This window comes from Eschrichtius robustus, chromosome 1 (genome assembly GCF_028021215.1).
Source record: "Eschrichtius robustus isolate mEscRob2 chromosome 1, mEscRob2.pri, whole genome shotgun sequence".
Lineage (NCBI taxonomy): Eukaryota > Metazoa > Chordata > Mammalia > Artiodactyla > Eschrichtiidae > Eschrichtius > Eschrichtius robustus.
This window is the reverse complement of record NC_090824.1, coordinates 157,354,496-157,377,243: the sequence shown is the minus strand read 5'-3', so window position 1 is coordinate 157,377,243 and position 22,748 is coordinate 157,354,496. Positions and strand designations below refer to the sequence as shown.

General features: G+C 46.0%; 1 protein-coding gene across 2 annotated transcripts in view; it reads left to right on the top strand.

The window, feature by feature from the left end:
• SLCO3A1 (solute carrier organic anion transporter family member 3A1) overlaps positions 1 to 22,748 on the top strand; it is a 326,566-nt gene that overhangs the window by 289,225 nt on the left and 14,593 nt on the right. For both annotated transcript variants that reach the window (XM_068537556.1, XM_068537553.1), the window contains exons 7-9: positions 233 to 371; positions 13,347 to 13,522; positions 18,005 to 18,069. In XM_068537556.1, coding sequence (XP_068393657.1) covers positions 233 to 371; positions 13,347 to 13,522; positions 18,005 to 18,069 — 380 coding nt within the window. The remainder of the gene's footprint in view (positions 1 to 232; positions 372 to 13,346; positions 13,523 to 18,004; positions 18,070 to 22,748) is intronic.

Below are 22,748 nucleotides of genomic sequence, written 5' to 3'. Positions count from 1 at the left end.
AAGTAGGGCCGGGCTTATCTGCCACCCTGCAAGGTCAGACAGGCAGAATGGGAGCACACGGGCAGAGGCAGCTTCTGTATATCCATGCACAGTCCAAGCACTGATGGCCTTCCTTCCCTGAACCATGACCACAGTGGCGACCATGACCACAGAGGGCAGAGGGCTGTCACTGGGGGGATCCAACAGAAGTTGACCTTTCTCTGATGGGTTCCACGTTTCCTGTCTTTTCCAGCTCATCACCTGGCTCGGCCCTGGACCCCTACTCGTCCTGCAATAAAAACTGTGAATGCCAAACGGATTCCTTCACTCCAGTGTGTGGAGCAGATGGCATCACCTACCTGTCTGCCTGCTTTGCTGGCTGCAACAGCACGGTATTGGTGATTTTCTGATGGGGTGGGATGGGGCAGGGGACTCAGCTAAAGTAGCTTAAAACCCAAGGTCAAGGGCAAGAGTGGGCAACCACACGTGTCCCCTACTTTGTGTTCCTGCACTGTGAATTTATCTCAGCCTCTGCCCTGCTCTAGTGGAGGATTCTCCATCAGCAGGATGGGAGGCCTGCCAGGCCATCCAGCTGCTTCTTGCTAAATCAAATAGGTTTCCAAAAAGTGTCTTTGAGCAACTGAAAGTAAAAATTCAAAGGAAGCTCTGTGGAGCCACAGGAAAAGATTGTGGTTCAAAGAACTCACAAAAGGTATCAATGGAATGGGTTGACTCTACAGGTAATGAGCTCCCCATCAACAAAAGTATGTAAAGAAAGGCTAGAAAACCACTTATGAGGGAAGACCTCTTCCAAACCTGAGGTTATGTGGCACTAATCCAACCTGTTCTCTGCTCAGTTTCCTTTGCCCTTTTCTTCTTAGCTAGATGCCTCCCACCTTTTTCCATCCTCCCACTATCATTTTTTTTTTGGCTCTTTCCTTCTCAGCATGAACTATACAATTGGCTGTCAGCCTGCAGCTTTCCACATTCTCTGCATGAAAACTTGAGGCTAAGGGACTGCTCACCCAGTCTTGCTGATCCCACCTTGCAGGCGTCTCTTGCACCTGCCCTTCTTCTGCATCCACACCACCACTGCCCTGGTGCAGGCCCTCCTCATCTCTTGCTTGGACCAGTGTAGTAGTTGCCTCCCTGGCCTCACAACTCAGGATCACCCCCTGCTGGTCTGTCTTCTACACTGAAGCCAGAATGATTTCTGTAATACTGCATAGGACCCTTTCTAATGCTACTGTCAGCTAGAAGATAAGATCTAGGCACTGAATTGGGTTTGTGTGTGTCTTCAGCACGTGTCTGTCCTCCACCATGCTCTTCAGCTGTGCTTCCTTTCAGTTTGTGGTATTCAGCTTTCCCCACACAACATGTGTGTTTTCCTACTTCTCCCTCCAATTGGACAACTCCTACTCACCTGTCAATACCCTATTCAAATGCCCCCTGCTCTGTGATACCATCCCTGCCCTCCTTTATCTTTGGGGTTCTTGGCCCTGCAATCTTGGTACCTGTCTCTCCTGGAGGCACTTCTCTCGTTTCACTGCAGTGATCTGTTTGTCATTTGCCCTGACCTGTGAGTTTCCTAAGTGAGAGCTGACATCCACAAGTGCTCCATAAATGTCCAGAAATGTATAGATGGAAAGAAAGATAAGAAGGCTGAGTGGCAGCTTTCAAGGAACTTAGAGTTGAAATCATTTGTTTCATCCCCTTTCCACATCCTGTATCTTTTGGGAGTAGCGATTTCTCCGAAGGAAGAAAAATTGATCATTTATTTTCATTTCCAAAGATCTCATTTTTCCTTGCATTTAACATTTAGATTCTTGGCCGGTTACTACCATTTTTCTATAGAGAAAGTAAATCACCCTGGGGGGAGGGGAACGGATTTTTTAAATTAGATGATAAAGCAGTTTCTTCAAGTGAGAGGAAATGAATTTTTAAAAAGAGATGGGACCTTGAGAATGGTTAAAATAAAAATACAAGCTATTCTTTTTCATGACAGCAATTTCATTAACATTTTAATGTCCAAAAAGTTATATTGTAAATCAGTTTTGGTTACTGTGCTGTTATAAGAATGACATTGACTCAGTATAGGCTAGTATCCTGAGACCAAAGCAGTCTATTCCAGAGCATTTTCTGACCAAAAAATAGTCTAGAAAAATCCATGTCTCCTGATCTTGCATGGATGAGAGTCTTATTGAATAAGAGCCTAATCAGGCCCAGGTTTGCTTCTAGCTGCTGAAACAGCAAGCTGTGGAATGCAATTATCATCAGAGGGCAAGCTTTTCCACTTCCCTCTGGACATACGGTTTATTCCCCAGACACCTGCCTTTTCTTCACAGTACCGTAGACCTCATGTTGTCTGCTGGGGTGCAGGCAAAGCAGAGAGGTGATATCCCCCCCACAATTACAAGGCAGAGATTGAGAAAACCCCAGGGCTGGGGTGGGAATAACACTCCACCCCGCGGAGGCAGATCTCTGGAGGCCCTGCCTTCCAATGGGTGGACGAGGGCTTTGGGGCCACAGAGCCACGTGTATCCTGGAAAGGGGCCTTTGTGATGGTCGAGCCCTAAAAACAACCACAACCATAAAACTTGCAACAGCAGCAAGTTTTTCCGAGAGCCAGTGCGGGCCAGGTGACGGGGACTTCCACGTGTCCCTCATGGCCCGTGGCAGCTTGGCCCAGAGTCAGAGGAATCTCAGTATTTTGAGAAAATGCCAAAACAGTGGATTAGATTCCTGGTACGTTTACTCCCTCCTCCTCTTCCTCTTCCTTTCTTGTCTTCAAGCTCCCCCCAGAAATCTTCCACAGACCACAGTCTTCTTCATCTCTCTTCCCTCTTTCCCCTTTTTGTAGTTATTCCTTCTGCATCCGCTGGTGTCCTTTCCCAGTGTCAACGCAGCCATTCTTTCACCTATACCCCCAGCCCCGCATATATTGGGTTGGCCGAAAAGTTCATTCGGTTCGTGAATACATTAAAGTTTTTGGTGAAAATGAAAAATGTCTTTATTTTTTACTTAAAACCAAATGAACTTTTCGGCCAACCCAATATCTCACTCATCCTCGTAACAGCCTTGGCAAGGAGGCGTTCTGCTTATTCCCTGATTACAGATTAGTCCCTTGGCCAAGGTCATGCAGAGCATGGTGGCTTTGGCGCGGGAACGCAGGGTCTGTCTGACGCCAATCCCAGTGTCTTCCTCTGACCCTGTAACTTCCCTCTTTAGGATCCCTACCTTTTTTCCACCAGAAAGAAGCTCTCCATGCATGCCCCCCACAGTCGGGACATTGTGCCTTCACGATCTGGCCCTGCTGCCTTTCCAGCCTCAACCTCCCCACTCTGCCCACCTTCTGAGGAACCATTAGCTGTGTCAGACTTCTTGGGGTGCCCCCAGCACACCCAGTTCTCTCTTACCTCCAGAACTTTGTCCATGCTGTTTCTTTCATCAGGGCTAGTCTTCCCCTAAGCCCTTCACATCCCTAACACCTCCTTATGCGCAGCTGAGATGCCTCCTCCTACTTCCTCACTGCTTCCAGGGCTGCACTGGCACCCCTCCTGCAGAGGCCTCAGCACCTGCCCTCCCAGCAAGGCTTTTGCTGTGGCCCCCTCCACTGGACTGAATGGCCCATGTTCGCCTGCGTCTCCATCACCAGTCCATCACTAGGCTCCAGTATCCAGGGATGGGGTTCTGCTGTGGACCGTTGCATTCCCAGTGTTAGCCATGGCTCTGGATAAAGGCCCCAGGCTTTCTGCACTCCCGGCTGGAGGTTCTGTGCCAACCTCAGCAAGCCCCAGGGCGCCATGGGCAGTAATACCACAACTGGCAGGCAGGTTGGTTGGCTGGTGCAGATTTCAATCCTAAACACCTCTTGCATACTCATCTCTCCCCACTTGATAGCTTCCACCCAGACTTGTGAAAATTTCCCCTAACTTGATTAGATGCAAATAAGTCACTGATGAAATCATTCTGATTATTAGGAGATCTGGTTCACTTTAGCGGTTTCCTGATATTAGACTTCCCTTCCTGCCCTGCTTGGGGGTTTTGTTTTTCATTTTCTGATCTCATTTCTCCTTGAGTGATAGTGATGGAAGTTTCCAGAATTGCATTTAATATACAATTTCTAATTCTTCTCATTGCATATGACCAGGAGGAGTGACGAAAAAGATAGCAAGTTAATTTTGTAAGCTTCCTTAGGCATGAATATGTTGTCCGTATTGTTTCTGTACCTTTCATTCCCAGAAGTAATTATTCTAACAGAAAGCATGTTGGTAGCTGCTGATTGACTGCTGGAAGTTGTATCCTTTTGATGTACTGAATAATTGACTTAAAAAAAGCTTCTATCAGCCACCAATGGAATGTTGAAAATCAGTGCAAGTCCAGCACAGCAGTTTGTAGGGGGCTAATGACAGGCAACTAATCTGTTTCCCCATCCAGGCAACAAGGATTTATTGAGCGCCTGTTTGAGTAGAGCCCTGAGTAGGTGCTATGGTGGGGAGGGGAGGTGGCAGCCCCATTTTGGATGCGTGCAGGGTGCCCCTCGTTCAATATCATGGGTCTCGGTCCTGGCTGCACATTAGAATTGCTTGGGAGCTTTTAAAACATGAGGCCTGAGGTCTATCCTCAGAGTCCTCAGAGATTCTGATTCCCTCTTTCTGGAGTGGGACCCTGCCATCAGTTTTGTTTTTTTTTTTAAAGATTTAATTTATTTGTTTATTTATTTTTGGGCTGCGTTAGGTCTTCATTGCTGTGTGCGGGCTTTCTCTTGTTGTGGCGGTACGTGGGCTTCTCATTGTGGTGGCTTCTCTTGTTGCGGAGCATGGGCTCTAGGCGCATGGGCTTCTGTAGTTGTGGCACACGGGCTCAGTAGTTGTGGCTCGTGGGCTCTAGAGCGCAGGCTCAGTAGTTGTGGTGCACGGGCTTAGTTGCTCTACCTGCCATCAGTTTTTTAAACACTCCTCCCACACACACACAAGTGTTTTTGTTATGTAACCAAGGTTGAGAACCACTGGGCACTGTTGACAGTTTGGGCTGCATCATCCTTTGCTGTGGGACTAGAGGATGTTTAGCAGCACCCCTGGGGCTCTACCCACAGGATGCCAGTAGCAGCACTACCCCCTGCACCCTATGCCATTTGTGAAACCACCAATGCCTCCAGATAGTTCCATAGGTCCCTGGTGGGGGACAGAATCCCCCCGAGTTGGGAACCACTGCTCTAGTCAAAGGAATGAGTTCTTAAAATTTTCTAGAAACAGAGCAGCATCTGAGCTGACACTGAGCATTCATCCTTCAGTCTCCTTTTCCATCTCACCATTATTGGGTTGACCCACTGTAGAAACCAAGCTGGAGGTTAGAGGTGCCATGTCGGCATATTCCTGCAGAAGAAACAAACTGGTCAATTAAATGCCATATCTGCCAGCAGGAGTATCTACAGTGGCTGAACCAAGGTTTGACGGCCTGGATATTTCATATACAAATCTAGATTTCTGGCCTCTCTGAAAGGCCAGAAAGGTGGGTGAGAATTAACATGGCACCTGCACCCCGATGGGGTAGCAGTTGCCTGGAGCTAAGAGGAGACTGATGCTTTAGACAAGACATTTGATCTCCACTTAGCCATGGTCCCCACCACTGGTCACCCCGGACACTGGACCATTTTTCTCATCTGTTTCCTAATGGTCCCCAAAGGTCTGGAGTTTGCAAATCCTCTTGTATGGCCTGACCCCATTTGCCAGAACTGATTTAAAAGTCTGTCCTCATCCTGGTGATGGCTTGTCAGAGGGACTTGGGAATATTCTGAAGTCTAGCCCAATGAGGGCACTGCCACCCAGGACATCTAATATATCTCAGGCCCTGGGCTAGACATTAGAAATATAGAGATGAATAAGGCAAGGAGATCATGTTTACTATAATATGAGATGTAATATATTAATAGAGTTATGTCACAAGGGAACACCCAGGAGCAACAGCTAACCAGGCCTTATATGTTTATAATATCGTATTAAGTGAAAAGAGCACATTGTAGAACAATATCTAGATTATGATCCCTTTTAGTAAAGGAAAAGAAACATCTAAATATTTGTATATCTCTGCATGGGAAAAGATTGGAAGGATAAGCCTGTTATATATAATGTTCACAGAACATTATCTCTGGCTAGGACTAAAAACTTAATTTTTATATATTTCTTTACATTTTTCTGTATGTTTCTAAATAGCCTAAAATGAACATGCATCCCTTCTCCAATAAGGAAAAACATTTTTATTAAAAAAAAAGATCCAGCATTAAAGGTTGGGTGGTTACAGTCTAATGGAAGGAAACAGGTATGTAGAGAAATTAGTGAACTTGGAGCCTTCTGCCTGCTTGGGTAGGAATTGGTTCAGGGTGGGGAGGGGCTGGAAGGAGAGAGTGTGGATGTTATTTCCTGGAGGAGGAGCAGGGCCAGGGCCAGGCTTCATCCACGGAGACTGCGTGGGTAGTTGCCCGGTGGATAGGATGCAAGGACATCCCAGCATGGAATGTGTGTGAGCATGGGGGGGTGGGGAGGCTTGAACCTCGTGACAAGGGCAAGGCTTTGGCTTGGAGTCTGGAAGGAGGAAGGTAAAGGGAGGGGCCCGGTGTTCATTCTGAGCTGCAACCGCCTCCTTCTCCTCTGTGCTCTGCCCACACTTTCCACCTGAGATGGCTGGAGCAAAGAGTAAGCCCGACGCTTCCCGGAGAACGGCCCTTTCCTTCCCCTCGGCAGGAGATAATTAAGGCTCTGACAGGATGCAGGTTACAGAGGTGAAGGGTGGATGGAGGTCTTGGTTTCATCGCAGGGTTTTTCTCCCTGGCCATTATCCTTCAGCTAGTGACCCTGCCAGGGAACAAGAGAGCACATTTCTTCTTGGCAGTGTTTCAATCTCCCCTTTGCCTTGAGGCACGTGGGTTGACGGTGATACTCTTTGTGACGAGCTCCGAGGTCTTCACCTGGAAAAACCAGCTAGGGTTGGGTCAGTGAGGTGAAGAGATTCTAAGCTACAAAAAGACAGTAATAAATGACAGGAGAATGTCTGAGGAACTTCACTGAATCATGAAAGGATCCCATAGAAGTCTAGGACACATGCGAGTACGTTGTCATTCGAAGGAAGACGTCCCAGCTGTTGTGGTACAATCTCAGTCCTTTGCCATCTCGGTCATCAGGCAGAAGCAGGACAGAACACTGCATGTGTCGGCACTCCCTCTGGCCAACCCCCTTTCTGAACTATAGCACCAGGGCCCGACCTTTAATAGAGATTGTCATTTCTTCCTGGTAACCGAATATATTTCAGAAAGAAAACCAAAAACAGTATTCCAGGATGCTGAGAATGAAACTTTCAAGTTTTCACAGGCTCTTAATACAAAGAACACCATCACCCCCATGCCTGTCCCCTTAGAAAAGTCATTTTTCAACCTAGAGATTAGTTTCATTTGTGCAGTTAATAGAATTGATCCATCAGTATTGAATATTGGGGGAAAAAAACCCAAACAAAAACAACTTTATTTGCCAGATACTTCTGAAACACTGCTGAGGAGTATTTTGTTCTTATAATATGAGCTGTCAAACTAGCATGCTTATGATTTCCTTCATCAATAGAAAATGAATCCTAGATTCGAGAGAGTCATTTTTCTATTTTTATGCTCTCCAGCTTTATTGTAATTATTTATTCCATCATTGCATGTGAATAGAAACATTTCTCAATTTAAATTAATGACTGAATGTAGAACGAGAGTACAATTTTTAGTGACTGTGCTCTTCTTTTGTTGATTTCTTCTTCTGGAGTTTAAAATTTTTTTAGATAGATGATACATTTGTGTGGTTCAAAAACCAAAAAGGAGGGAGTGGAAACTCCTTTCTACCTCAGTCTCCTGTTCACCCACTTTTCAACCCACTACTCTGCCCAACAGATAATTGTATATCCTACTGGGTTTTAATGCACCAAAAGTTATTATTCTGTAGCTTGTTTATTTATTTTTTTAATTGAAGTATAGTTGATTTATAATGTGTTATTTTCAGCAAAGTGTACAGCAAAGTGATTCAGTTATACATATACGTAGATCCCTGTGCTATACAGTAGATCCTTGTTGGTTATCTATTTTATACTGTAGCTTGTTACTTGTGAGTTATTTTGTTGTTAATAATTTATCTTGGAGTTTTTTTCATATTAGTACATAAAGAGCACTCTGATACCTTTTTTACTGCTACATAATATTCCGTGTGTGGACCTACTGGAATGTATCTAACCAATTCCTGTTGATGGGCATTCAGGGCTGCAAAACTTTAGCTCCTGCAGACTGTGTTGTGACTTGAATTGTATACTGACATCATTTTGTGCCTGGGCAAGTCTGTCTGTAGGATAAGTTCTTGTAGAATTTCCAAGCCAGTCCCACTCTGTCCGCCAGGTCACCACTGCTTCCAAATGTGGTCAGGCCAGTTCCTCCGTGAGCACCGTGGTCATCTGATTATCAACATGATCTCTCAGGGCAGGAAAGCTAGGTCCTGCCACCCCACGCCTGGCACCAGACAGAGACTCCAACTGTCCTGGAGGCAGTGGGGACCACATTCCTCCCCAGAGAACGGCAAACTGGGAAGACGTTCCTTTGCCACGGGATGGAAAACTGGACATTTGCCAGGTCAGGAGCAGTAGACTAATCTCCTGGAGCCTAGTGCACTTCCTTCACAGTTAAATATATTGGGGGCTGCTGAGGACAGCACTGGGGGGTACCACTTCATTCAGGCCGTGATTGTCTATAGGCCGTTGCCCAGGTCCAGCTGCATTCTGGGCTGGCGCCACCCACGGGACTGTTGTATACAAACAGGGTGAGAATTAGTATCCCAACCTCTATCTTCTCCTTCCCCCACACCCAGGTTATCCCTATATTTTCAAACTTCCTACTGCTTGGGGCTTTTGCAGGTCTCAGTGTTCCCACTTACATGCCCAGTTAATATCAGCTGAAAGGCTGTCCTGCTCTTCCTTCTCACTTGGGATCGTAGTGTGACGCCTCATTGGTGCAAAGTCCTCTCTTCCAGTTATGCACCCTGGGATGATTATTCCCACCACACTGGGACATCAGGGTGGAAGTTTCTCCCTAACCTGGCCTTGTACGCTCAGAGCCTCACAGGTCCTTTAGCACAATGGCCAGGGTGATCTGTGGTCTCTTCTATCACCTGAGCCCAAATAAAGGACATTTCCCATCCCTTGCCATAGGACTTAGGCTTAGCACTTTTCCTTGGATTCTCTGCAGGAAGGGTCCTAGGAATGTCCCAGCCTGCGCCCCAGGCCTCGGGGCCACCCAGCACTTTCTGTTCATTCTGTCAGATTGACTCATTTAACTAAAAAGGAAACCCAGCCAAGTCCCCACTCAGGTCACTCGGCTTACCTCCTCCCCAGCCTCTTTTCACAGCTCCTCTCAAATACATTAAATCTGAATAAATTAGTACAGAGTTGCCTAGTGCATTTGAGAGCGACCCATCCATTTCCAGCTTCTCTCCTCGGCACCAGCAAGCCAGTATGATCACTGGTCCTGTACCAGTTTCCTGCTTTTCCTCTCCTGGCATCTGTACCCTACAAGCGCTTATTCCTGTCCAATCAGCCTGTGCTGCCCTGGGTCCATTCTTGTCCCATTCCACCCCCTGGCTTTGTGCTCTCACCTGTCCCCTTTGCCTTGGCTGCAAATCCCAGGGTGGCTCAGCCCCGCTGTTCGCTCACGCCATTCACAGGATGTTGCCTTCCTGGACACGTTCACCTCACCCGGACCAGAAGGGCTGTATAATCACTGAGATAAAGGCATCTTATTTCTGACCCATTCCATTAGGGCCTTGATCACAGGCCTAATCCAGAGAATTTCAGAAGGAGTTTTTTACTTATCAGAGCAGGGAGGGGCCAGGCAGTTTCCTCTTATGGTAAATGTAATACAGTTGAGCCATAGCCTAGGTACAGGGCAGAAATCTAAGACTGGGTGTAGGTTCCAATTACAGATTACTTATTAAACTAAACAGAGCTCACCAATCACACAGTTCATTCAAAGGGTTCTGATGACATCACATTCCTAAGGGGCTACGTGAGTCAGAACTCAGTTCCTGGGGTACTTGGCAAAACAAGACCACGGGCATCCACCGGGGGCCTGTTCCCTGTTTATACCTGAGCACTCTCCGAGGCCACGTGGTTCTAAGGACCCCAGTCCCAAATCTCTTTTTCCTCGCAGGCTACAGCAGGGATCAAAGAGAGGAGGATGGGAGTGGTTTGAACTAGGGCAGGGTTTGAGAGGTGTTTAGGATATGATAAAATGAACGGGACTTGAGGGTTCATTCATTCATTCATTCATTCCATACCATACTCTAGAGCTGGGGATAAGTCAGGGATCAAAACTGCAGTGTTTTCTGTCCTTATTAGCATTATGGTCACGAGGAAGATGGATTTGACGTAGGAGTAAGGGGTGGGGGAGGTCCACCAGGTCTCTATAGAGTTAACAGGGTGTCATTTCTAAGGCAAGAGATGTGGAGGGAAAGGAGATTGGGGCCAGGGGTATGTGTATCTGTTAGGGTTTGGTCAGGAAAACAGCACCCACAAGTCTTTTGGAAATAAAGGGTTTAGTATAGGAAATAGAACTAACGTGAATGTGGAGGAGTTGGGAAATTAAGATCTGGAAGAAGTGAGATGAAGGACTGGAGAACAGTCACTCACTACATCCCCAGAAGTACCAGCTCAGGTGGGCAAGTCGAGGCATATGGGAAATTCCCAGGTGGCTGCTCAGTGAGATGAAGGGGGCATTCCGGGAAGGGTCTGGGGAAGCACATCGGCAAGCCTGCGTCCAGGTCAGTAGAGGTGGCCATGGGCCCTCTGTTGTCGGCAGGGTAGTCAGTAAAGAAGGCGGATGCACACAGGGATGCTAGGACCAGCCAGCTCCTTCTGGGCACCGCTGCGTGTGTCTGTCCCCATGTCTGACCATCTGAGAGTAACGGCCTCTGCTTCACTTCCAGATCTCGTCCGTGTTTCCCTCCGGTTCAACTTCATCCATGCGGGGAAGGGAATCCTAGGGAAATAGTTCCGGCTGTGGATGGCAAAGTAGTGCCAAGATGCCGGCACGGAATCCCACGCAGGGCACTCATCCCGGAGTCGGTGTTGATATCTCAACATGCTCAGAGGCTTAGGAAGGGGCATCCCGAGTGGGTCTGGGAGGGATATGGGCTAGGGATTAAAGTTAGGAGAGTTATCGGAAAGCACGTAGATGTAAAACAATCTAGGGAAGAGTGCAGCGCGAGAAGGGAAGAAAGCCTGGACCAGAGCCCCAAGGAGCTCCAGCATTTTAAAGTGGGGTCGGGGGAAGGTGCCAGCAAGGAAGATGCAAAAGGAGCGACCAGAGAGGGAGGAAGGAAACCAGAGAGCAAGCTGTGGAAGTCAAGGAGGAAGTGGGTCACAGGCACACGCTGGGGGTGGGGAGGGAGACCTCCAGGAAGAGAGAAGTGGATGGCGGGGTCAGGCTATGGAGGCCACTGGCGAGCTTAGCTGATCCGATTACTGCGGTTGGGGACCCAAGCCGGCTTGAGTGAGTTGAGAACATGGGAGGTGAGGACGCGGAGGTGGTGAGTGTGAACAGCTAGAAAAGTTTAGCTGTGAAGTCGGGGTCGGGGGAGAGGGAGGAGCAGTTTCCTCTCCCCGGAAGGCAGAGAAGAGGCATGTTCAGTTAGACTTGGGGAGAAGGCCTGCTTCCTGATAAAAGCAGAGGAAGATCTGTTCACGCAGGCATTCTAAAACCGGCTGCTGAGTTCCCCCTGCTGTGTCTCAGCGCTGTGCTGTGAGACGATGCTCAATAAGTCACAGGTAATACACGTCCTTATCCCAGGAACGCAAGGTCTCCTCCAGGAGGGTAGCGAGGGTCTCTGCTGTGGGGTGTGGAGTGTACCCTCACGGAGGGAAGTGCCAGCTCACACGGGGGCCGACTTGCGGGGGGGTGGGGGGGGGGCGGCCTTGCAGCTGGAGGAGACATCAACACGGGGTTTTGCAGAAGAGCTAGTATGTCTCCAGGCAGAGGTGTATGGAAAGGGACAGAGGGACAGGGCCTCAGCACTTTTCAGGGAACGACAGTAAACACCCCTGGGTGCTGTGATGGGACCATTTACACAAGGGCACCTGCTGTGGCACATGGCTTAGGAAGAAGGGTCCAGCCCCACCCAAGGTCTCCCCCACTTCGCATGGGTAAAAGCTCCTGGGCAGGACACAGCCACACAGCATGGAGGGAGCAGTCTTCGGACACCCCTGAAAGCATCCCATGTAGCTTAAAGGGATAAGAAAAGCTCCAATGTGTATGTCCTCTGGGGAAAGAAGAGGCGAGGAACAAAGATGAGGGGAGACGGACTGAGGAGGAGAAATGTAAAAGCCAAAGGGTATTTGTTTGACTCTCAGGAGGGTTTACCTCGGCATGTGCCCTGAGAGCTGAGCAGTCCTGGAAAGAAAAGCGATGAATCATTTATGATTGTTTTCACTTTGTATTCATTAAAGGCCTCTGCACTATTATTATCGAACCTTAATTGGCTCGGCTGCTGGCTCCGCACGGCACTGCCTCTCCGGGTCCGCGCTCTTCCCTTTGCCATCAGAAATTCCTCAAGCGTGAGCCAGGACCGTGCTGGGGAGCAGGGGCGGCTGGGCAAGAATCCACCCGAAGATCAAACGGAATGCAGCCGCTTGTCTTTCTCTTCTCTGATCATATATTAATAAATGTATCTCGCTGGGCTCCAGCTCGCTCCCCACGATCTGCTCTAAACTCTCTGGCATCTCTGCACCCTCTTTGCTTTCTCAGCCACTCGAGAACTTTCCCATTAGCTGACCCCTCTCACAGCCCGACGAGCTCAGCAACTTCACGCATGACGGTGCACATCCTTTGTTCCAAGTGCCACCTTGGGCCCTGAACCAGCAACCATATGCGGGTTACCTGATTTGCTTCTTTTAATATACTTCAGTGTAATTATAACTGCATAAAAGAGAGGACAAATTGGCAAGTGATTACATTGTTAATTTGGCAATGTTTTATCACATTGTGGAAGCACAATTTCCTCTCTAATTGTATTGGGGGGGGGGGGACACGTTTGTTTGCGGTTCGGCTTATTGAGGGATTCTTGAGCATAGATATGAAATACACAGGAGACAGGGAAATCAGCTCACCTCCCCATAAATATTCCTTTATTTACATGTGTTTTGCAGCCTCTTTAAAAAAAATCTAACTCGTTTCTTCAGGCCTAATTAATGAAATGCTACAGAATGTATAATAAGGCTATGACAGTTCCAGCTGCTGGATGGCTTTGGATTGGGAAACTGGAGATACCCCCAGTTAAAAGGGCTGAATGCTTCCCTTTCAGAATCTCACCAGCTGTGCGTGCCTCACGACCGTCCCGCCTGAGAATGCGACCGTGGTCCCTGGAAAATGCCCCAGTCCTGGCTGCCAAGAGGCCTTCCTCACCTTCCTGTGTGTGATGTGTGTCTGCAGCATGATTGGGGCAATGGCTCAGACTCCCTCGGTCATTATCCTTATCAGGTAAGCTTAGCCCCTGGAACCCGGACCCGAGAGCCAGCCTCCCGTCTCCCCCTCCCCACCTGCCGTGTGTCTGCAGTTCTCCTGGAAATCAGAACTCCAGGGACTATATGAGTCTTACAAGCCAGCTTCCCTAGGCTGGTAGGAATCGGTTACGTTTGATAGAGACCTCACACCAAAAGTAGAAAGCACGGCCCAAGAGAGAACACTACACTTTCATGTCATCCCAAGAATAGACTCTGCAGGTGATTTGGAAAGGGACCGTGGTCCCTCGTTGATATTTGCAAGGAGCCACATTGTTGGAGTAAAATGAAAATGACATTGGACCAGCCAAGTCCCTGTGTCTGGCTCCTGTCCGGGCACTGATTAGCCGTATGACCTTGGGCCCATTTTCCCTCAGACTTGTTTCTGCATCTGGAACTGGAGGTGATGTCATGGGTCCTGCCTGCCTCCTGCCGTGGTGTGGGTCCTGCCGAGACCATGTGTGTGCAAATGCCGTGAAGATGTGAGGGGTCATTGACAAAGTGTGATGCAGGGCTGAGTGGCTAATGGAAGGCAAGCAGTGACTGCTTTTGTATAAGTGGATGGTTGGAGAGAGCCCCCTGTAATTCTGTTTTGCCATCTCTCAGGACCTGTCCTGGGGGCAAATGAGGTGCCTCAAAGGTGGATTACTGAGTAATATTCTGAGTAACTTACACAATTACAAAGTTATCTAGATCTGTTTGAGGAACCTAGAAGCAGAATGCTCCATGCTCTGGCATCCATCTGAACCAGAAGAAGTGGCACCAAACACAGATCCGTCTCACCAGGATGCAGTTATCTAAACAAACCAATTCAATCCCAAGGGCTAGAGATAAAAGTAGGAATGAGATGCTTGGATGCAGCCTGTACAAATGTACATCACCAGCTGCTTTATCTGGCCTATCTCTTTTTCTCACTGTGCCTACCATACTTCCTGATCTTGGTTATGAATTCACGAGGAAAAGAATTTACACAAAGTACTTATGTTATAAAGTCATTAGTAAAGCACTTTTAATGTGCAGAAGCATTAAGGGTACAATAGCAAATTACCATTTTATACTTATTAAATTTGAAAAATAAATTTTAAAAATTCACACCCAGTGCTGTAGGCAAGGCTGTAGCAAAACGGGTAAAATCACATATTGCTGGTGGCTTTGAGAAGCGTATCACTTCTTTCAAAAAGCAGTATGGCAAATGTAAGTCAACAGCCATAAAATTGTTCAGATCTTTTATGTGGTGACCCTACCCCTTGCTACTTGTCTTAAGAAAATACTTCTCTACAAGAAGAAAAGTTCAGTGGAGACAGATTTTTATTACAATGTTAACTATAATAGCAGAAAACTCTGAATTGGAATAGTGAGTTAAATTATAGTACCGCAGCTCAGTGGAATAATGAAAATTCTTAAGAATGTGATAAGTGTTATGAAATGAACTATTGAATTTAAATTATATATGGAAGATGATTATATATAATATGCACATGGACAAAACCCATCAGATCTCAGGTATGGGTTTAGGGTGGCTGCATTACTTTTTGTTATTAGAAATTCCTTTGAAGTTATATTGTGCCGTTCACACACAAAAGGCACCAAGAAGCAGGAAAAATGACCTTTACAACCATTAGCAATGACTGGTCCCCTTTTTTCTCTCCCCTTGACTCCTCTGCAAAAACCCAGCTCAGTAGTTGTAGCTGGCAGACCAAACACAGAAAGTCAGTTGAAATCTTAATCACTTCCAAATCTCAGCTTGATAAATAGCTCTAGGAGATTTTCAGGAAATATTTGATTCCTTTTCAATGCACCAGCAACAGATGGCCTGGATGACCCAGACTGGGCCTTGTCTACCTCATAGCTGGAGGTATGTGCCCACTTGCCTTTTGAGGGGTCCAGGGTAAACCATCTTCCATCACTATCCACTCCAATTTGCCATCACAGATGTAGGGAGGTACAAGGACACAAACAGTCTGAGCCACAGCCCAGATGAGCACCAGCCCTCGTCCCATGCCAGAGCAATAGACCCACTCCCACTCTTACTCCAGACAGAAACATACTTGCCAACAACAGTGCTCAGGACATCCGCAGGAGAGGATACCAACTAGCAGTCACTTAGGTGCCCGCACTGGGCTCTTGTTTTAACTTCCTGTGTTTGCATCTTTCTGTATTAGCACTCAGATGGGGAGACACCAGAGGCTCAGAGAGTGATTAAGCAGTATCCTCAAGGTCATGTAGCTAGTAAGTTGTGGAGCTAAGGCCCCCTCCCTGGCCTGGCCTGGCACTTTCAGTAATGTTGACCCAAACCCTCCATTTCTCCATAACTGAATCCGAGAAGGATTATTGCTCCTGTGGGAACCAGTTTCCCAACAGGATATGAAGGGAGATCTTAGCATCTTGTTCACTTTATTCCTAGTGACATGATAGCTAAAAGGAAACCAAACTTCAAGTGATAAGTACTCTAGCTCATTATGCTAGCATGTTTTCTTGATAAGGAGAATTTGCCTTTATCTTTGTGTCTTTCAAGTCAGTACCTTCAAATGAATGTGCAAAAAGTGAAACCATGGCGCCAGTATTAACTCCAAAGAGCTTGTATTTTGCTCTATGCACATTCGAAAGAAAACTGACCATGTTTCTGTCCAGAAACACTGATCTCATCTTTGATATTGTACAGGTATCTGGCTGGATCAGCCAGAGAGTGGTTTCCCTGTCATTCATTCAATGGAAAGTCTTGACCTGCTGCCCTGGAACTGCTTACTTATACTGGACTCTTTGCAGTTGAGAAGGAACGTGTATTTCCCAAAGAATAACACATTTTTAGTTTTCAGAAATAGGGCAAAGATTGTGAAAACAACATCCATGTCCTTTTTGGTGTGACAGTGTCTTTTGGCCTTATATACCAAGAAGCCAAAGGCATGCCCATCGGACGCTCAAACCAGGTGGTAGGTCATTGGATGATTGCCACTGGATGATTGGAGGAATGACCCCTGGGGTCGGTTAAGAATAGTATTCTAGCTACCAAGTCCAGAGATGGGTTGTATATCCTGTGTACTAGGTATCCCACTGGATTTAGATGTCCCATTGGTAACTTTATTTCTAATGTTTATTTTCTGCAGAATTGCTTGCCTAGGTCCTTCCTGCACCGCATGAGTCTTCCTGGCCTTTCGGCCACGCTGAAATGCTCCTGGTGTTTCCTGAGGCTCAGCCACACAGGACTGTCTCTAGGTCTAGCCCGGTCCTTCCAGGGGCCAGAGTAGTGCACTGACCTCCCCGTCTTCCCTAGAGACTCATAATGGGGACGAGACAAGAGGAAGTTTCTCTGCTGGTGGTGTTCAGGATGACCTGGAGCGCCTGTGGTCAGTCAGATGCCTCCCCCTCTACCAGCACACCAGAGACAGGGCTGCCCGGGGCTTAGAGGGAGACATGTGCCTACCCACCTACCCACTTATACATTCACTCAGCATGTGCTGTGTGTCACACACCACACTGATGATGAACGAGATGCAAACAGTCCTTGGCCTCAAGGAGAGAAGACAAGCATTGAGTAAATACTAGTTTCAAGAGTAAGAGGCATAACACAGGCAATCTATGACCAGCTGTGAGGGCCTCTCTATCTGGAATCGGTCACCATTTCCAAACCCCCTCTACTGTCACTCTTATCCCAGAAAGTGTTACCCTCTGAGTGAGAGAGACTGTTCTAGAAAATGTGTGAAAAGATCATGCTCAGGGACTGTTGTGGGTAAACCAAAGCCAAGGACATTGAGTCGGTTCAAAACAAAGTGATGTAACTAGATGAAGGTACCTTTCCAATTTAAAAGGTACCGAAACTGGATATAGATGAATGGATTATTTCACAAGTGGTCCATCTAGGGAATCAACCCATGCTAGTCTGGTTGATTTCACAAAATGGTGCTAGAATGACAGAGGTGTTTATGGTTCTTGCCTGTTTGTATAGCATAAGGGGAACTGTCTTTCCTGTCAATATTGTCCCCAGATACATATACCCACCAATTTAAGATGTTTCCCTGTCCCAGCAAAAGCAAAGTGCCTTTAACTGCACAGAGTACCAATTATGCTGATTTTTTTTCTCTTATCATTGGCACCTAATGTGTTCAGAGCTCCGTGGACCATACCCGGGTAAGTGAGCTCAGTGCTGCTCTTAGGGAGTTCTTTCAGAAGCTGACCAGGGAAGATGAAAGACCCTGTGGACCAAATTTGCATTCCATCCTTCAAATAACAAGATTAGTTTTAGTTAATAAAAAACTGTTAAATTCCTAAACTTATGTCACTGCAGTTGCAGGGATTTTTCAGAGTTTAGGCAGGGAAAGTGAAAAAAAAAAAAAAAAGCACAAAACCATTAATAATTTTCTACAGAAGGACACTGATGGACAGCAGCAGATGACTCTGGGGTCTGTTAATTAAAGTGGAGCGATAAGAATCTTTTCTTTTTTCCTCTTCTCTTCTTTGCACGTAGGACAGTCAGCCCTGAACTCAAATCCTACGCCCTGGGAGTTCTTTTTCTCCTCCTCCGTTTGTTGGGTACGTATTATCTCTTTATTTCCTCAATAGTGAATTGGATGCTTATAACCAGGTGAGTACATATCAGTGGAATCATCCCCTTTCTTGAGTTTGTCATTTTTCCTATGAGGTTTTTTGGTAAACAAGAGAAACATCAAGTCTGTTCATTTTGCTCAGGGTTTAGACCTAAACTCACACACTCCCTGGATATTGCAGAGTTTTTGTTGATATCAACTATGCCTTTCTACCACCCTTAATTCTCATTGGCATAAGGAGGAAAAGCGATGGCACCAAAGAGAAAGAAATTTGATGGTGTCATTTGGAACCCTCATTAAGCAACCCATGAGCAGCTTGCGGAAAGCTTCACTTATGGGGCTTCCAGCTTGAGGAGAGAGGTATCCTCACAATGCTTCGCAAATGGAAACTTTGCATCCTTTAAATTTTTCCAAACTGATTTAGTTTATTTACCTTGGGTTTCCTGGATGGGGCAAATATGACCTTCATGCTATAGACCCTACATTCCAAGGTTTGGTATGGATAGAAGGAATTAAGTCTAATGCCCCAATTTTTAAGATGGGAAAACAGGATGGGAATAGCCCATGGTTCTTCCAGGGTGCTGGGACCAGCTGGGGAGAAGCTGGAAAGGCCAACAAGGTAACCCTTCTCCCTCTAGACCACACTGTTGCTTTACGAACTCCCTTTGTCAAGGCCAAGATCAAGATAGGACACCTTTTTTTCTTGAATAATAAAGCTGTGGTCTTCTTTAATGGACATTAAATGGTAAATAGATGTGGAAAGGGAAGTAACCATGGCCTATATCTTCAGAGTAAAAATAAAGTTTCTCATTCCAAATAGTATATAACCTGGATGAGCATAAAGAATTAACTATAGAAATGTTTATAAAAATGTCTATAAAAGTTAAAAATTGGCAAGAACCTAAATACCCAACAGAAGGGAATTAGTTAAGTCCATTATGAGCTCTAATTCCAGTAGGATTTATGTTCCCCTTTAAAGTTCTGGAAAGAAAAATATTCATAGACTTGGAAAAGGCACATGATATGTGGAGGGGGAAAAAGAGGTCTATAATATATATGCAAATGTTTTTAAAGTATATATAAATATGGAAAGATACTGGAACGCTAGATGTGAAAATGGTATCAGCTATTATCATTGAATAGTGAGGCTATAAATGATATTTTCTAAATTTGTTTTTAAAATTTGAATGAATATATATATATATTTTATTACTTGCATCATGAGATTACTTCCTATGTAACTGATTTGTGAAAGAAAATTATTCACCCTTAAATCCATTAATAAGATAAGGTTTTCCCTGGGGAATGGCAAATACATGACATGTGCCCTATCTCTGCCTATAGCAAATAACTTTCAATCAATTGCTGTGATCACTTTTGCCATGCCCAGGACAAGACCTCAGAGTCTTCTCAATCACTATCAATCAATCCACATCTGTTGGTACATATGGAGAAACTTAAATGGCATCTTTGTCTTATTTCTGGTTCATGGAAAATAGAAATGTTCTAGGTATAATAATACCTAGTTCAAACAAGTTCAGCGGTAATTCAGACTAAAACATTTAGGCTTTCCTGGGAGTTGTAGTGGCTTTTAGAGCTCTCTAACTGCACAGAGTACCAATTATGCTGATTTCTTTTATCGTTGGGAGGATAGAAAATGCATGCGTGGTGATGCGCCCCCACTTCACCCTGGTTGGCGTGGATGGACAGATGAATGTGTAATATCAGGTAGCCAGTAGGGGACGCTTATTTCTGAAAATGTTGAATGAATGTGTTCAAACTGACATTTATTGAGCACCTAATGTGTTCAGAGCTCCGTGGACCGTACCCGGGTAAGTGAGCTCAGCGCTGCTCTTAGGGAGTTCTTTCAGAAGCTGACCAGGGAAGATGAAAGCCCTCCATCTATGGAGTTGCTGCAGAGGTCTCTGTATCTCTAAACAGATGCTGAGGACTCAATATAGCTGGTAAAAATTAGCCTTCAGAATAATTTTGATAGCACAAAATGAAAGACAATTTGCAAGCTAATTTTGAAAAGTTAATGAAAATTATAGGACACTTGAAGACAGAACTGAAAATTATAGAGCATGTGTAATGTGACATGCTGTTTCTAAAGCTGGTTCTCTATTTGTATGTCTGCTCCGGGAATAATCAACCAAGCATTATCTAGAAGAGTATTTTTCAACCTCTGTGAGCCACAGCAAGAGATAAGCTTTACAGTATGGCCCAGTACATACACACATATCACAAATATAGCTGAAGCAAAGATTTCATGAAAAATATTCACCCTTAATATGTATGATGTACTCTGCTACTTTCTATTCCATTCCATCCTTTTTAAATAGTGGGTCATGACCAACCATACTGATCGTACTACCCATATGGGTCACACATCACGGTGTAGAAAATGGCTCTAGAAAGATATGAGACAGTTTCATCTTTTAATTAAAAGTGGCTTATCAAAGAAGCCTTTGCACTTGGCCTGATTCCATTTCCTGCAGCACCCAATAAGATTAACCACCTTTACTGTTAATGAAGGGCCAACCGAGAAATCAGATTTCTTGACATTGTCAGCCTTTGTGCTTGGCCCCCACGTAGGTAATGGGGATACAGTGAGGACATCGCAGTTCAGTGTGATGAGATCTGAGATGCAGTCAGCACAGGTGACAGGGGAACATGTGGGAGAGACACCTAGCCTGGCCTGGGGATGGGGACAGGGGTGTGGGTTTGAAAGGATGTGATATCTACCTAAGACGTGAAGAAAGAACGAGGAAGAGTTACACAGCTGAGCAAAAAGGAGAGCGTGCTTTAGACGGAGGGACTTACTTACTTAAAGGAGTAAAAGCCTGGAAGTGAACAAAGGCTGAAGCATGTTTGGGGGCTGCAGGAAGGCCATGTGGCTGGGGAGGGCGGCTGCCAGGAATGTGCTCAGGAAGGGCTGCTGCCCTTTTGACAAGTTTGACCTTTATCCCTAAGGCAAATGAAGTCATTGAAGAGCCATTGTGCATTTTTAGAAAGGCCCACTGTCTACCATGTAGAGAATGTGGGAACTGAGTAACAAGCCACTGGTATAGCAGAGTAGCTGATGGAGACCCAAGCTGAGATGCTGGCTACCAAGATGGGGAGATGTGGGTAGAGGAAGAATTGTCAAGGCTTAGTCTCTGAATGGAAGTGTACAGACTGGAGTATCTGAGAAGGAGGAATCCACAGTGACAGCTCCTTATAAAAGATTTGGATCATGTGGTGCATGGGGATATTATTTATTAAAACAGGAAGAAGACCAGGATGAGGAGCAAGTTGGGAGTGGTATAGACCAACACTGTCCAACAGAACTTTCTGTGATGGTGGAAATACTCCAAATCTGTGCCACATGGGGCTATGGAGCACTTGAAAGGTGGCTTCCATAAACTAGTTTCACTTCATTTTTATTGATTTTCATTTAAGTAGCTGCATGCGGCCAGTAGCTATCATACTGGACAGTGCTGGTCTCAAGGCTCAGTCTTTGATTCACCGCCATTGGTGGGTCAGAGCTTGAGGAAGTGGGGGCAGCGAGAGGAGACCACTCTTTGCAGATACTTGGCTGTGAGGAGTAGAAAGAGTGAGATCCAGAAGTGAAGGCAAGGTTATTTTCCCTTGTTGCTTTAAATGCCAATGGAAAGGAGTTGTTAGAAAGGGCAGGGGCAGAGACTGCATTGGCCCAGGTCAGTGTGGCACCAAGAGCTTCCCAAGCAGCCCGTGGCAGCCTAGGAATGCCATTGGTGATATCAGTGGTAGGTGCAGTGGAAGGAGTGTGGAGCAAAGAAATTAAGGATGGTGGTCACAGTGAGGCTAAAGTGATGGACCATGGTACCTGGGCTGGATAAGGAAGAGGTGAGCTAGGAGAGGGGAGAGAGGAGAGAGAGAGAAAGGAACGTAGGAACTGGATGCAGTAATTCATGTAAAAAAGAATTAGAATCTGTGGCCAAAGCTTTGGTGTCTGTGAAGTGACAAAACCCAGGGTGTGGCATGGCTAGAGAGGACGGGAACATCCTTGACATTGAGGGTGAGTTGTTGAAAGGCCAAAGTGTGGAAGCTCATGTCCATGGAGAAGTTCAAGTCACCCAGGACAGCAGTAGAAGTTGAGTGGGAGAGAAGACTGAGCTGGATAAAGGTCAGGAAATACAGAGAAAACTGAATGACCTACTCAAAGCAGAATGCCTGATGTAATCAAATCCATCCTTCTTCATCCTTTTGCAAATGGCCTGATCACCGCTTTTCTCTCTGGGTGTGGGCATAACGTCCGCTCGAGGGTCTGATCCAGAATCTTGCTCCTGGAGGTCTACTGCATGCCGTAGATGTTACACCAAATTAAATGAATGGAAACAAATATACACTGAGATCCTGCTATGTCACAAGCACTGTTCTCGATGCTGCAAAGGATATAAAAATAAGTGGGAGCCAGAGCCTGCTCTCTCCAGTAGGAGAATGAAGCAAGTATGGGTAACGTATAGGGCTAGAAGAGTTTGGACCTTGAATTTCAAGGGAAAAAAGATTTTACTTGGCTGAGTCATTGCCAGTGTGGAACAAATGACGGTATGAGATGGAAATATTCAGAATTCTGAGTTAGGAAGATCAACCTAGGAGAAAGGTGCAAGGTGGTTCAGCAGGATGCAGGATAACTAAAGCACT